At 44.2% G+C, this 15,973-nt stretch overlaps 1 protein-coding gene across 1 annotated transcript in view; it reads right to left on the minus strand.

Annotated features, from left to right (window-relative positions):
* LOC128705191 (digestive cysteine proteinase 1-like) overlaps window positions 1-15,040 on the minus strand; it is an 18,288-nt gene extending 3,248 nt beyond the window's left edge. Inside the window, exons 1-5 of the mRNA XM_070090110.1 lie at window positions 14,948-15,040; window positions 13,115-13,186; window positions 8,176-8,328; window positions 3,498-3,680; window positions 182-373 (exon numbers count right to left, since the gene is read on the minus strand). Of these exons, the coding sequence (XP_069946211.1) occupies window positions 182-373; window positions 3,498-3,680; window positions 8,176-8,328; window positions 13,115-13,186; window positions 14,948-15,025 (678 nt within the window). The 5' untranslated portion in view covers window positions 15,026-15,040. The remainder of the gene's footprint in view (window positions 1-181; window positions 374-3,497; window positions 3,681-8,175; window positions 8,329-13,114; window positions 13,187-14,947) is intronic.
* Between the last annotated feature and the right edge of the window lie 933 nt (window positions 15,041-15,973).

The raw sequence follows: 15,973 nt of genomic DNA on the forward strand, positions 1-15,973 counted from the left end.
TAGAGTGACAGATAATTCTTAAAACCTTCAGAAGAGTTGTGTAGCCTAACGTACATACAGTGAACCCCCCTTCTCAAAGACAGTCACAAACACACTAACACACTAATACGTGCACACACACTCACGCCAACGCACACATAAACACACATTCACTCACTATTAGAGTACTAGAGTAACTTACCACTGCTGTGTAGGGGTAAGCTGTCTCTTTCTCAGATCCATGGTCCCTAATGTACTTAAAGGCTTGGTTGACCCAACCACCGTTACAACCCTGGTTGAAGTACAGTCCACCAGCACAGTCAACCAGTTGCTGCTCTGACAGGCTGATCAGTTTACCAGTGGCGAAGTAATGCTGAGCTTCCAGGGAACCAGTCTGTGACAGGAGGGGAGAAGCTGCTTAAGTTCTTCGTTACATCACTGCTAGTAAATGGCTTGTGGAAACTAACTCCAGCGTCTGTTCCACCCACACTAACTTCTACGTATTTTATATACTTGTTTCTTGTAGTAGTAAAGGAGTAATATATGTGCTAAATTGTTTTTATTCTCAGAAATAACTACTGGATTATAAGTTAAATAAAATAATAATTGAACAATAATTTACTAACAGATGGAACAAACAGTAGTAGCAAATTCTACAATTCTATTTTTTTTAACATAGTATTACTAAGAAAAAATTAACTTTATAGTAATCTGTGATATTCAGAAACTACTTAAAATAGCTGTATATAATCATATCTTCTGAATAAGCCTATGAAAAACAAATTAGTAACTTAAATACATTGAAACATATGTAAAAGGTTGATGTTTGGCAAGAGATTCCAAAGTTCACCAGGATGGTCACCAGGATGGTCACCACGATGGTTATCACGATGGTTACCACGATGGTCACCACGATGGTCACCACGATGGTCACCACGATGGTCACCACGATGGTCACCACGATGGTCACCACGATGGTCACCACGATGGTCACCACGATGGTCACCACGATGGTTATCACGATGGTCGCCACGGTGGTCACCACGGTGGTCACCACGGTGGTCACCACGGTGGTCACCACGGTGGTTATCAAGGTGGTCACCACGGTGGTCACCACGGTGGTCACCACGGTGGTCACCACGGTGGTCACCACGGTGGTCACCACGGTGGTCACCACGGTGGTCACCACGGTGGTCACCACGGTGGTCACCACGGTGGTTATCACGGTGGTCACCACGGTGGTCACCACGGTGGTCACCACGGTGGTTATCAAGGTGGTCACCACGGTGGTCACCACGGTGGTCACCACGGTGGTCACCACGGTGGTCACCACGGTGGTCACCACGGTGGTCACCACGGTGGTCACCACGGTGGTCACCACGGTGGTCACCACGGTGGTCACCACGGTGGTCACCACGGTGGTCACCACGGTGGTCACCACGGTGGTCACCACGGTGGTTATCACGGTGGTCACCACGGTGGTCACCACGGTGGTTATCACGGTGGTCACCACGGTGGTCCCCACGGTGGTTATCAAGGTGGTCACCACGGTGGTCACCACGGTGGTCGCCACGGTGGTCACCACGGTGGTCACCACGGTGGTCACCACGGTGGTCACCACGGTGGTCACCACGGTGGTCACTACGGTGGTTATCACGGTGGTCACCACGGTGGTCACCACGGTGGTTATCACGGTGGTCACCACGGTGGTTATCACGGTGGTCACCACGGTGGTCACCACGGTGGTCACCACGGTGGTCACCACGGTGGTTATCACGGTGGTCACCACGGTGGTTATCACGGTGGTCACCACGGTGGTCACCACGGTGGTCACCACGGTGGTCACCACGGTGGTTATCACGGTGGTCACCACGGTGGTTATCACGGTGGTCACCACGGTGGTCACCACGGTGGTCACCACGGTGGTCACCACGGTGGTCACCACGGTGGTCACCACGGTAGTCACCACGGTGGTCACCACGGTGGTTATCACGGTGGTCACCACGGTGGTTATCACGGTGGTCACCACGGTGGTCACTAATGTGGTCACTACTGTGGTCATCACTGTGGTCACCACAGTAGTCACCACCGTGGTCACCACTGTAGTCACCACCGTGGTCACCACGGTGGTCACCACTGTGATCACCATCATGGTCACTACGGTGGTCACTACGGTGGTCACCACGGTGGTCACCACGGTGGTTATCACGGTGGTCACCACGGTGGTCACCACGGTGGTCACCACGGTGGTCACCACGGTGGTCACCACGGTGGTCACCACGGTGGTTATCACGGTGGTCACCACGGTGGTCACCACGGTGGTCACCACGGTGGTCACAACGATGGTTATCACGGTGGTTATCACGGTGGTCACCACGGTGGTTATCACGGTGGTCACCACGGTGGTCTCCACGGTGGTCACCACGGTGGTCACCACGGTGGTCACCACGGTGGTCACCACGGTGGTCACCACGGTGGTCACCACGGTGGTCTCCACGGTGGTCACCACGGTGGTCACCACGGTGGTCACCACGGTGGTCACCACGGTGATCACCACGACGGTGGTCACCACGGTGGTCACCACGGTGGTCACCACGGTGGTCACCACGGTGGTCACCACGGTGGTCACCACGGTGGTCTCCACGGTGGTCACCACGGTGGTCACCACGGTGGTCACCACGGTGGTCTCCACGGTGGTCACCACGGTGGTCACCACGGTGGTCACCACGGTGATCACCACGGTGGTCACCACGGTGGTCACCACGGTGGTTATCACGGTGGTCACCACCGTGATAACCACGGTGGTTATCACGGTGGTCACCACGGTGGTGATCACGGTGGTCAGCACGGTGGTCCCCACGGTGGTTATCACGGTGGTCACCACGGTGGTTATCACGGTGGTCACCAAGGTGGTCACCACAGTGGTCACCACGGTGATCACAACAATGGTTATCACGGTGGTCATCAAGGTGGTTACCACGGTGATCGCCACGATGGTGGTGGTGGTGGATTATTAACCCGGAACTTTAGTTACTTAGGAAAAATCGATGGTGTCAGGATGTCATCAAAAACTCAGTCTTATTTCCGTTGAGTTTTTCAGTCCTCTCAACCCATTATGCTGTCTGTAATAGTTCGTTGATAACCAGGATCTATCTACTACTCCACTTATCTCCCTCCCGTCCACCGTTACTTTGCAACAGCTATACATTGTGCTTGTATCTTTGGCTAACTTCTTAAGGATCCTGGATCGATCCCTGTATGAGTGATAACACTGAATATGTTTCCTGTAATCAGTTGTTCCAGCTTACGTAGCAGTAAGTAGGTACCATAGCATTAACAGGCTGTTGTGGGTGGCATCTTGGGCAAGAGAATCAAAGGACAACTACAAAAAAAAATATGTGACACTGGCTTTCTTGGTGTTTCTTGAATTAATGTCCTGCCTGTTAATGATATGAGTAAAATATTGCTCTTCTTACATACTTTCATAAACTAATCACAAAATGAGATAAATCACTTACGGCAGAGAAGGACCAGCATGAACCACACTGCCCCTGGTCCTTGACACCGGTGACAGCACCTTCGGTACGCCAGTCAACAGTAGCTGCCCTGGGAGCATCTTCCTTGACTTGGTAGACGGTGTGGGGCTCAGTGTGAGTTCCTCGCTTGTATCCCTTCATCACAGCGTTGAACTCTTCATTTGTCTGTCATATTCCAACAATATTAACAAATGTAGTACACAGATGCTTGTATCCAAGATGCAGGTTATCTCTGTTCAACAAAGATGCAGGTTGTAGAACAAACTCTTATCTCTGTTCAACAAAGATGCAGGTTGTAGAACAAACTCTTATCTCTGTTCAACAAAGATGCAGGTTGTAGAACAAGCTCTAATCTCTGTTCAACAAAGATGCAGGTTGTAGAACAAACTCTTATCTCTGTTCAACAAAGATGCAGGTTGTAGAACAAGCTCTAATCTCTGTTCAACAAAGCGTTACCTCAATTAAAGCTTCTTCCTTAACTTGCATTTTCTACTTTTACAACCTGTACAAATTGCATCACTGTAAACTACACGAACATTTCACCCGTCCATTGAAGTTGTATTTATTAAATATAACACACTACCAAGCTCCTTCCAAGAAACTTATCATTAATAATTAATTTCATCTTTAAATCACTTGCAAAGGCAACTGTTCAAATAGAAATTTCTTGCTTAACTGTTAGTAATAATTTATCACGAATTATATACACACAGACGGATGTAAGCAGGAGTCTACTGGCAGGTCTGCATATACTATTGTTGCTATCTCTCTTGACAAGAACAATAGAAACTATATTGAGTTTGGCGAGATTACCAACAGGTCGTCTGTCTACTATGAAAACCGAATTGTTTGTCATCCTAATGGTACTAAAGTTAACCTAAGAGACTGATCTTGACACTGTGACTATTACTGATTCTCTCATTACTGAAGGCTCTTATTACGCGTAATGACTAACTACATGCTCATTGGAGAAGCCGAATACAGATACTTAAAAAAATAGAGAAAAAAAGAAGTAATGTGCAAATGTTATGGATTTCATCATGATAAAGTAGATAAGCTTGCCCAAAAAAATTCTCCGAAGAGAAATGTAGAAAATAACTTTGGTGTGTTTATGTCTATCATCATAAATTACGTTAAAAGAGAAGTAAATGATGAAACTGAAGGTAATATGAATACATTTAGAAGCGTGAGAAATTATGCTTTGGAACAAGTACTTCTGGTATTTTGGATGACACACTCAGATAATCAAACCAAATGCAAGTATTTGGTCATTCTTATTGTCATTATCTTGAATATTATGTATTTACTTTTCCACCTTTTGAGGAATATATAGAAAGACAGTATAATAATAACCTATGTGATAAATCGGGACATTTTTTAATGAAAATACGATACCCGTAATATTAAACAGATTTCCTAATATTTCTTGCAATAGATAAGTCAACTTATCGCTGCCACTTCGGCAGCGAAATAAAATCACTTGTTTCCAATATGTCCTTTAATTTAAATAAATATATAATATCTCACTATGTGTTGTATATGAAAGATAAATTATATAAATCTTTGGTCACTATCAAGTGTTGGAGCTTCACCTAACAATACATATTTTCAGTTTTATAATACAAACAATGTATCCATTACCAAGTAATGATATTTATTACTTGTGTAAATTGTTAGTTTGGGAGATATTAGCCACATACTTTATATACTTTTATGAAAAGAAAGTTATTTATTTATTAACACACTGGCCGATTCCCACCAAGGCAGGGTGGCCCGAAAAAGAAAAACTTTCACCATCATTCACTCTATCACTGTCTTGCCAGAAGGGTGCTTTACACTACAGTTTTTAAACTGCAACATTAACACCCCTCCTTCAGAGTGCAGGCACTGTACTTCCCATCTCCAGGACTCAAGTCCGGCCTGCCGGTTTCCCTGAACCCCTTCATAAATGTTACTTTGCTGACACTCCAACAGCACGTCAAACATTAAAAACCATTTGCCTCCATTCACAATTATCAAACACGCTCACGCATGCGTGCTGGAAGTCCAAGCCCCTCGAACACAAAACCTCCTTTACCTCCTCCCTCCAACTTTTCCTAGGCCGACCCCTACCCCGCCTTCCTTCCACTACAGATACACTCTTGAAGTCATTCTGTTTCGCTCCATTCTCTCTACATGTCTGAACCACCTCAACAACCCTTCCTCAGCAGTCTGGACAACAGTTTTGGTAATCCCGCACCTCTTCCTAACTTCCAAACTACGATTTCTCTGCATTATATTCACACCACACATTGCCCTCAGACATGACATCTCCACTGTCTCCAGCCTTTTCCTCGCTGCAACATTCATCACCCATGCTTCACACCCATATAAGAGCCTTGGTAGAACTACACTCTCATACATTCCCCTCTTTGCCTCCAAGGACAAAGTTCTTTGTCTCCACAGACTCCTAAGTGCACCACTCACCCTTTTCCCCTCATCAATTCTATGATTCACCTCATCTTTCATAGACCCATCCGCTGACACGTCCACTCCCAAATATCTGAATACATTCACCTCCTCCGAACTCTCTCCCTCCAATCTGATATCCAATCTTTCATCACCTAATCTTTTTGTTATCCTCATAACCTTACTCTTTCCTGAATTCACTTTTAATTTTCTTCTTTTGCATACCCTACCAAATTCATCCACCTATCTCTGCAACTTCTCTTCAGAATCTCCCAAGAGCAGAGTGTCATCAGCAAAGAGCAACTTTGACAACTCCCACTTCATGTGTGATTCTTTATCTTTTAACTCCACGCCTCTTGCCAACCTCATTTATAAATATATTAAACAACCACGGTGACATCACACATCCTTGTCTAAGGCCTACTTTTACTGGAAAATAATCTCCCTCTTTCCTACATACTCTAACTTGAGTCTCACTATCCTCGTAAAAACTCTTCACTGCTTTCAGTAACCTACCTCGTCCACCATACACCTGCAACATCTGCCACATTGCCCCCCTATCCACCCTGTCATACGCCTTTTCTAAATCCATAAATGCCACAAAAGCCTCTTTAGCCTTATCTAAATACTGTTCACTTATATGTTTCACTGTAAACACCTGGTCCACACACCCCCTACCTTTCCTAAAGCCTCCTTGTTCGTCTGCTATCCTATTCTCCGTCTTACTCTACCATTCACTTCACCAGGTATACTCAACAGACTTAACTCCCTATAATTTTTGCACTCTCATTTGTCCCCTTTGCCTTTATACAAAGGAACCATGCATGCTCTCCGCTAATTCCTAGGTACCTTACCCTCTTCCATACATTTATTAAACAATTGCACCAACCACTCCAAAACTATATCCCCACCTGCTTTTAACATTTCTATCTTCATCCCATCAATCCCGGCTGCCATACCCCCTTTCATTTTACCTACTGCCTCACGAACTTCCCCCACACTCACAACTGGCTCTTCCTCACTCCTACAAGATGTTATTCCTCCTTGGCCTATACACGAAATCACAGCTTCCCTATCTTCATCAACATTTAACAATTCTTCAAAATATTCCTTCCATCTTCCCAATACCTCTAACTCTCCATTTAATAACTCTCCTCTCCTATTTTTAACTGACAAATCTAGTTCTTCTCTAGGCTTCGTCAAATTGTTAATCTCACTCCAAAACTTTTTCTTATTTTCAACAAAATTTGTTGATAACATCTCACCCACTCTCTCATTTGCTCTCTTTTTACATTGCTTCACCACTCTCTTAACATCCTTGCATCACTTCTACTTTGTAAAAACTTCTCATATGCTAACTTTTTCTCCTTTACATCATCATTCCCCCAATCGCTCCTCTTCCCTCCCACACCTACTTTCCTGTAACCACAAACTTCTGCTGAACACTCTAACACTGCAATTTAAACCTACTCCATACCTCTTCGACCCCATTGCCTATGCTCTCATTAGCCCATCTATCCTACAATAGCTGTTTATATCTTACCCTAACTGCCTCCTCTTTTAGTTTATAAACATTCACCTCTCTCTTCCGTGATGCTTCTATTCTCCTTGTATCCCATCTACCTTTTACTCTCAGTGTAGCTCATGAGAGTCAAGTGAGTAATAATACAATTAGACAACAAACAACATAGAGAAGACTAATACCTAGCGAGTATATTCGTGTTAAATTACACCTAATGAAATGATTACTAGTGATAACGACAAGTTAAGAACAGAGTAAATGAAAGCGAAGTAAATGTGAGTAAAACTGAAGAAAAATGATTCGCTCAGTTAATGTTTGAGCTAGGTTACATGATGGAGGGTTTGGTTTACATTAGAAGCTAGGGCTGAACTTGATTAGGTTCAGTTGTTTTGGTTAGAGTTGGTTTATTTTGTTTTGGGTTGCTTTAGACTGGGTTAAAACCCAACCAAACTAAGCCTAGCTTTACCTAGCTTAACCTAAGATACACCAAAAAAAAAATCTTTAATTTTTTTTTTGGCCAACATAAAATTATCTTTCATGACAACCAGCAACTGGATATGGTATACCATAAACTAAAATGTATCACCACACTTTCTAAAGTTCTTAAACTAAATATAGACCCAATCTTTTTCCTTATGCAACAAAACTAACAAGTTTCCTTGAAGAGGAAGACATTGTAAAGTAACTTACCATGTCAGCAAACTTGTTCATGGCCAGAGTGAAGCTCACCTCTCCTCTCTCATACTTCTCATTGAACTCTTTCACATACTCAAGGTTTTCCTCGAAGACGCTTCTGCGATATTTCTCCTCCTCAGCATCCACATACTTGCGGCTGTGAGTGGCCTGGTAAGTAAAATACTTATATGTCAGAGTACATAATAGTAGCTGTGGGTAACCTGAATAAATCATAAGAAATAATAGTTTACTTTCGTTTTCCATTGCAATAACTAACTGGATAGTAATTATAGCTTCTTTTCTAATCTTATGAATGTGATGTATGTTAAGTCTTCTTGCATAAATGATGGATCACTAGAGGAGGTAGGTGACGTGTGGATCACTAGAGGAGGTAGGTGACGTGTGGATCACTAGAGGAGGTAGGTGACGTGTGGATCACTAGAGAAGGCAGGTCACGTGTGGATCACTAGAGGAGGTAGGTGAGGTGTGGGTCACTTGAGGAGGTAGGTGACGTGTGGATCACTAGAGGAGGTAGGTGACGTGTGGATCACTAGAGAAGGCAGGTCACGTGTGGATCACTAGAGGAGGTAGGTGACGTGTGGAACACTAGAGGAGGTAGGTGACGTGTGGATCACTAGAGGAGGTAGGTGACGTGTGGATCACTAGAGGAGGTAGGTCATGTGTGGATCACTAGAGGAGGTAGGTGAGGTGTGGGTCACTTGAGGTAGGTGACGTGTGGATCACTAAAGGAGGTAGGTGACGTGTGAATCACTAGAGGAGGTAGGTGACGTGTGGATCACTAGAGGAGGTAGTTGACGTGTGGATCACTAGAGGAGGTAGGTGACGTGTGGATCACTAGAGGAGGTAGGTGACGTGTGGATCACTAGAGGAGGTAGGTGACGTGTGGATCACTAGAGGAGGTAGGTGACGTGTGGATCACTAGAGGAGGTAGGTGACGTGTGGATCACTAGAGGAGGTAGGTGACGTGTGGATCACTAGAGGAGGTAGGTGACGTGTGGATCACTAGAGGAGGTAGTTGACGTGTGGATCACTAGAGGAGGTAGGTGACGTGTGGATCACTAGAGGAGGTAGTTGACGTGTGGATCACTAGAGGAGGTAGGTGACGTGTGGATCACTAGAGGAGGTAGTTGACGTGTGGATCACTAGAGGAGGTAGGTGACGTGTAGATCACTAGAGGAGGTAGGTGACGTGTGGATCACTAGAGGAGGTAGGTGACGTGTGGATCACTAGAGGAGGTAGGTGACGTGTGGATCACTAGAGGAGGTAGGTGACGTGTGGATCACTAGAGGAGGTAGTTGACGTGTGGATCACTAGAGGAGGTAGGTGACGTGTGGATCACTAGAGGAGGTAGGTGACGTGTGGATCACTAGAGGAGGTAGGTGACGTGTGGATCACTAGAGGAGGTAGGTGACGTGTGGATCACTAGAGGAGGTAGGTGACGTGTAGATCACTAGAGGAGGTAGGTGACGTGTGGATCACTAGAGGAGGTAGGTGACGTGTGGATCACTAGAGGAGGTAGGTGACGTGTGGATCACTAGAGGAGGTAGGTGACGTGTGGATCACTAGAGGAGGTAGTTGACGTGTGGATCACTAGAGGAGGTAGGTGACGTGTGGATCACTAGAGGAGGTAGGTGACGTGTGGATCACTAGAGGAGGTAGGTGACGTGTGGATCACTAGAGGAGGTAGTTGACGTGTGGATCACTAGAGGAGGTAGGTGACGTGTGGATCACTAGAGGAGGTAGGGTTGACGTGTGGATCACTAGAGGAGGTAGGTGACGTGTGGATCACTAGAGGAGGTAGTTGACGTGTGGATCACTAGAGGAGGTAGGTGACGTGTGGATCACTAGAGGAGGTAGGTGACGTGTGGATCACTAGAGGAGGTAGGTGACGTGTGGATCACTAGAGGAGGTAGGTGACGTGTGGATCACTAGAGGAGGTAGGTGGCGTGCGGATCACTAGAGGATGTAGGTGACGTGTGGATCACTAGAGAAGGTAGGTGATGTGTGGATCACTAGAGGAGGTAGGTGACGTGTGGATCACTAGAGGAGGTAGGTCATGTGTGGATCACTAGAGGAGGTAGGTACGTGTGGATCACTAGAGGAGGTAGTGTGACGTGTGGATCACTAGAGGAGGTAGTTGACGTGTTGATCACTAGAGGAGGTAGGTGACGTGTGGATCACTAGAGGAGGTAGGTGACGTGTGGATCACTAGAGGAGGTAGGTGACGTGTGGATCACTAGAGGAGGTAGGTGACGTGTGGATCACTAGAGGAGGTAGGTGACGTGTGGATCACTAGAGGAGGTAGGTGGCGTGCGGATCACTAGAGGATGTACGTGGCGTGCGGATCACTAGAGAAGGTAGGTGATGTGTGGATCACTAGAGGAGGTAGGTGACGTGTGGATCACTAGAGGAGGTAGGTGACGTGTGGATCACTAGAGGAGGTAGGTGACGTGTGGATCACTAGAGGAGGTAGGTGACGTGTGGATCACTAGAGGAGGTAGGTGACGTGTGGATCACTAGAGGAGGTAGGTGACGTGTGGATCACTAGAGGAGGTAGTTGACGTGTGGATCACTAGAGGAGGTAGTTGACGTGTGGATCACTAGAGGAGGTAGGTGACGTGTGGATCACTAGAGGAGGTAGGTGACGTGTGGATCACTAGAGGAGGTAGGTGACGTGTGGATCACTAGAGGAGGTAGGTGACGTGTGGATCACTAGAGGAGGTAGGTGACGTGTGGATCACTAGAGGAGGTAGGTGACGTGTGGATCACTAGAGGAGGTAGGTGACGTGTGGATCACTAGAGGAGGTAGGTGACGTGTGGATCACTAGAGGAGGTAGGTGACGTGTGGATCACTAGAGGAGGTAGGTGACGTGTGGATCACTAGAGGAGGTAGGTGACGTGTGGATCACTAGAGGAGGTAGGTGACGTGTGGATCACTAGAGGAGGTAGGTGACGTGTGGATCACTAGAGGAGGTAGGTGACGTGTGGATCACTAGAGGAGGTAGGTGACGTGTGGATCACTAGAGGAGGTAGGTGACGTGTGGATCACTAGAGGAGGTAGGTGACGTGTGGATCACTAGAGGAGGTAGGTGACGTGTGGATCACTAGAGGAGGTAGGTGACGTGTGGATCACTAGAGGAGGTAGGTGACGTGTGGATCACTAGAGGAGGTAGGTGACGTGTGGATCACTAGAGGAGGTAGGTGACGTGTGGATCACTAGAGGAGGTAGGTGACGTGTGGATCACTAGAGGAGGTAGGTGACGTGTGGATCACTAGAGGAGGTAGGTGACGTGTGGATCACTAGAGGAGGTAGGTGACGTGTGGATCACTAGAGGAGGTAGGTGACGTGTGGATCACTAGAGGAGGTAGGTGACGTGTGGATCACTAGAGGAGGTAGGTGACGTGTGGATCACTAGAGGAGGTAGGTGACGTGTGGATCACTAGAGGAGGTAGGTGACGTGTGGATCACTAGAGGAGGTAGGTGACGTGTGGATCACTAGAGGAGGTAGGTGACGTGTGGATCACTAGAGGAGGTAGGTGACGTGTGGATCACTAGAGGAGGTAGGTGACGTGTGGATCACTAGAGGAGGTAGGTGACGTGTGGATCACTAGAGGAGGTAGGTGACGTGTGGATCACTAGAGGAGGTAGGTGACGTGTGGATCACTAGAGGAGGTAGGTGACGTGTGGATCACTAGAGGAGGTAGGTGACGTGTGGATCACTAGAGGAGGTAGGTGACGTGTGGATCACTAGAGGAGGTAGGTGACGTGTGGATCACTAGAGGAGGTAGGTGACGTGTGGATCACTAGAGGAGGTAGGTGACGTGTGGATCACTAGAGGAGGTAGGTGATGTGTGGATCACTAGAGGAGGTAGGTGGCGTGCGGATCACTAGTGGAGGTAGGTGAGGTGTGGATCACTGGAGGAGGTAGGTGAGGTGTGGATCACTAGAGGTGGTAGGTGACGTGTGGATCACTAGATGAGGTAGGTGACGTGTGGGTCAATAGAGGAGGTTTTGAGGTGTGGGTCACTATAGGAGGTAGGTGAGGTGTGGATTACTGGAGGACGTAGGCCAAGTGTGGATCACTAGAGGAGGTAGGTCACGTGCGGATCACTAGATGAGGTAGGTGACGTGTGGGTCACTAGAGGAGGTATGTGAGGTGTGGATCACTAGAGGAGGTAGGTGATGCCACATATGTTCACGTACACTACATCTCTCCACTTGTTCAAATACTTCTGTTATGGTGATTCAGTATTACAGTGATAAAGCTCCTGGTGTCCACAATAAAGATACCCAGGTGATGTTCACGTGTCTTATTTATCAGCTTGTCAGGATAATTTATCTTTGATATAATGGTAACGACAACTTTATGTAATGGACACAAAAGAGACTTTGTTAGTAAACTTGTCGATGCTGGATCTACTCTATGTTTACTCCTTCGAGTGAAATGAAGCAATAATAAAAGTCCCATTAGACGATCTCTTGTCCCCAGACTCGGGATTTCTGTTATTTAAACTTCGGTACAATTGCAAGGAGTACATTGGTGTTACTGCGGACTTCAAGACACTGTTGTCTTGCACTTACATTTTTGCTAACATGAGCTGTTGAGTCTTTTCAACATTCAATATTATTCAGAACATAGTGTAATTGGTTAATTTTGACATTCTTCAGTATCCTCTACCATTCATTACCCAGTAGATTTACTCTTATGACTTTTAATTCCGTCACCAACAGCATTATTGCATAATATGAGTGGATTCCCTTACGATACAAAAATACTTTGCGATATTAAGCGAGTTTCCTGAATATGTTAAGGTAATAAATATGTGATCCTAATATGTTAAGGTAATGAAGGAGTTACCTTAATATGTTAGGGAAATGATGGTGGTAACTTAAAACATGAAGGTAATGAAAGACCTACAATAACAGCATTACCTTAAACTCCTCCCATGAGGGGTAAGCAGCAGCCAGGGCAAAGAAGCACAGCAGCAACACAGCAACCTTCATCTGTACACAGAAAGTAAACACTAGATAACAATAATAATAATAATAATAATAATAATAATAATAATAATAATAATAATAATAATAATAATAATAATAATAATAATAATAATAATAATAATAATAATAACAATAATAATAATAATATTTGTGCTTGGTTGAAAAGCAGGGACTTTAAATTTGTTTATGCCTGTCTACATGTATGACCTGCTCATGCAAAACATTTATCAAAACCCATGGAAACAATCTGCCAAGAGCACTTCAAAAACTTTGACAATGTTTGTGACAAAATCTAGAACATTAAGTTCATTAATAAGAAACATTCAAGCAATAATTCCACTTCATTATTCACCTGGTTCCCCACCACTCAACTTCTCCTTTTTCCAAAACAGTCACAGATGATCTGGACCTCCTATTTTCAGCCAGGTACTTTGTCATCTGTTTCTCTTTTGTTGACTATGGGTACAGTTAGTCATATGGAATAACTGTGGGTTCAACCCCTAGTGCTGTCATAGTCAACATGTATATTGAGCTCCTGCAGGAGACGATGAAATTATACTCACTACGAGAAACTAAGGAATAATATGTAAAAGATATTCAAGACACTACTGGGTCTCTAAAACTATCATCAGTGTGGAACAATGTTTACAGAATCACACGGAGAAACAACAGAATAAACTCATACCTCTTTCCTGATGTTATAATTCTATGAAATTACCTAAAATTGGATTTTAGAATATGGAAAACTCACAAACAAAGATGACTTATTTCACTATTTATCATCCCATAACACATGCACTAAGAGAGAAGCCGTCATTAAGGGGTTATTGAATCACAAACTGTGCTACTCAGTGGAGAATACAGTTATATATCAAACACTTTTTCCAACTATTTTATCAACGATTTAGAAGAAAGGCAGATAAAATCTTTCACATTGGCAGACAGAGGAAGACTCTAGACTGATATGTTATTCTCCCAGTAGGACAGATTTCTGAGGACTATCGACAACTTTATTGCTAAATCAATACCCACTTATCTAGAATTACTTACAACAAACTCTAGAACCTAGTAACACAGAGAACACACAGCACAGTGAATCCAGCGCTGAAATGTACACTATTCCATGAAGGGAGGATCTGATAAACTATTTATGGGGTGAAACTTCTTGGATCCTTAAACAATGGATCACTAAACACATACACACTTGCTAAAAGGATGATCCAACTAACTGAAGTACCACAAACCACAACGCCTACAATCATCTCATGAAGTTACAAAAAAGTTAGACTTATCATAAAATCCGACTTTCATTGCAAACGATATATGGCATCGATCAAAATACAAATAGTTTCATTATCTTAAATATTCTTTGTGAACACATTATACTGAAACAGAACACTTCCATCACCGAATATTCTTCCCACAGCTCAGGTAGCGCCTGATCCCACACACTATATTAACTGTTTTCTGTTCTCTGTATTAGATGGACAAAGTCATGGTTGGACAAACTTCTCCAAAATAACTGTTCTAATTCCTCATATCTCATTTCCATACTTGTTGGTGTTGATCACAATTTGTCAGTCCGATGACGGTGGAGTTGTAACCTTGATTATGAGGTAAATAATGATTATAACTACCATCATCATCACCTTGAAGGTGAAAATGGTGGTTGTGATTATGGTGAATGTGAGAGGTGGTAAATTAATGGAGGTAGTCTTGCTAAAAGCGAATAGTGATGATGGAGAAGGTATAATAGATGGTTACCTTGTGGGAGGAGAGGTGACGGGGTGTTGTTAAAAGTGAAGAGTGAGGGAAGAGATGGTGGTATATATACCAGGCCATCCATGGGAACAACTACAGCTGTTGTTGATGTTGCTGGTACAAAGTGCCTCCGAGACATGTGCTTAAAAACATCTGGTACGGGATTTCCTCAATCTAGACTCTATTTGCTGATTTTCTCACAGAGACTAAGTAGACGGAGGATCGAGCATTCATTACTCCTTTTGCTGACCCTCACAGGTTTACTGGACGGTGTCACCACTTCTTTTGCTGACCGAAATGACCTCTGCTATATTTCCTATATTTTTTCTGCACTGCCATTTAAGATTGGTGCCGTTATGCTAAGGAAGGTCTTTTGATCCAAGGAATTATTATTATTATTATCATTATTATTATTATTATTATTATTATTATTATTATTATTATTATTATTATTATTATTATTATTATTATTATTATTATTATTATTGTTATTATTTTTATTATTATTATTATTATTATTATTATTATTATTATTATTATTATTATTATTATTATTATTATAATCAAACAAAGCGCTAAACTGACAAGGGTCATACAGCACTGTCGGATATAAAATAGTGCTGGGTCTATAAACAGCTAGTTGGAAATGGGATCTGAAGTGAGGGAAGAAAAGTTCTGTAAGGGACGTGAGGTTCTATACGTCAAAGTTCGTGTAGTGAAGCAGTTACTTATGTTACGGAGAAATGTGGGATAGCTGGGGGCTTGAACCTTGTCTAAGGGCAAAGGTAAAATTTACACACATCTCAAGCATAAACAGGCCACCCGAGGCTATCCCAGTCAAAACAGAAAGCGCTAAACCAGTATGAGTTACTTCAATGGATTGGTTAACAGAGGGTTAGGCAAAAATCCCAGTTAGGAAAATATATCTATTTATTCAACATAACACTATATACACACTCTAGAAACACCTTAATCCTAAATGCCCAAATGAAGGTACACAAGAAACAGCTGGCTGGAGGTCCAGCCACC

Source organism: Cherax quadricarinatus, chromosome 30 (genome assembly GCF_038502225.1).
Source record: "Cherax quadricarinatus isolate ZL_2023a chromosome 30, ASM3850222v1, whole genome shotgun sequence".
Taxonomy (NCBI): domain Eukaryota; kingdom Metazoa; phylum Arthropoda; class Malacostraca; order Decapoda; family Parastacidae; genus Cherax; species Cherax quadricarinatus.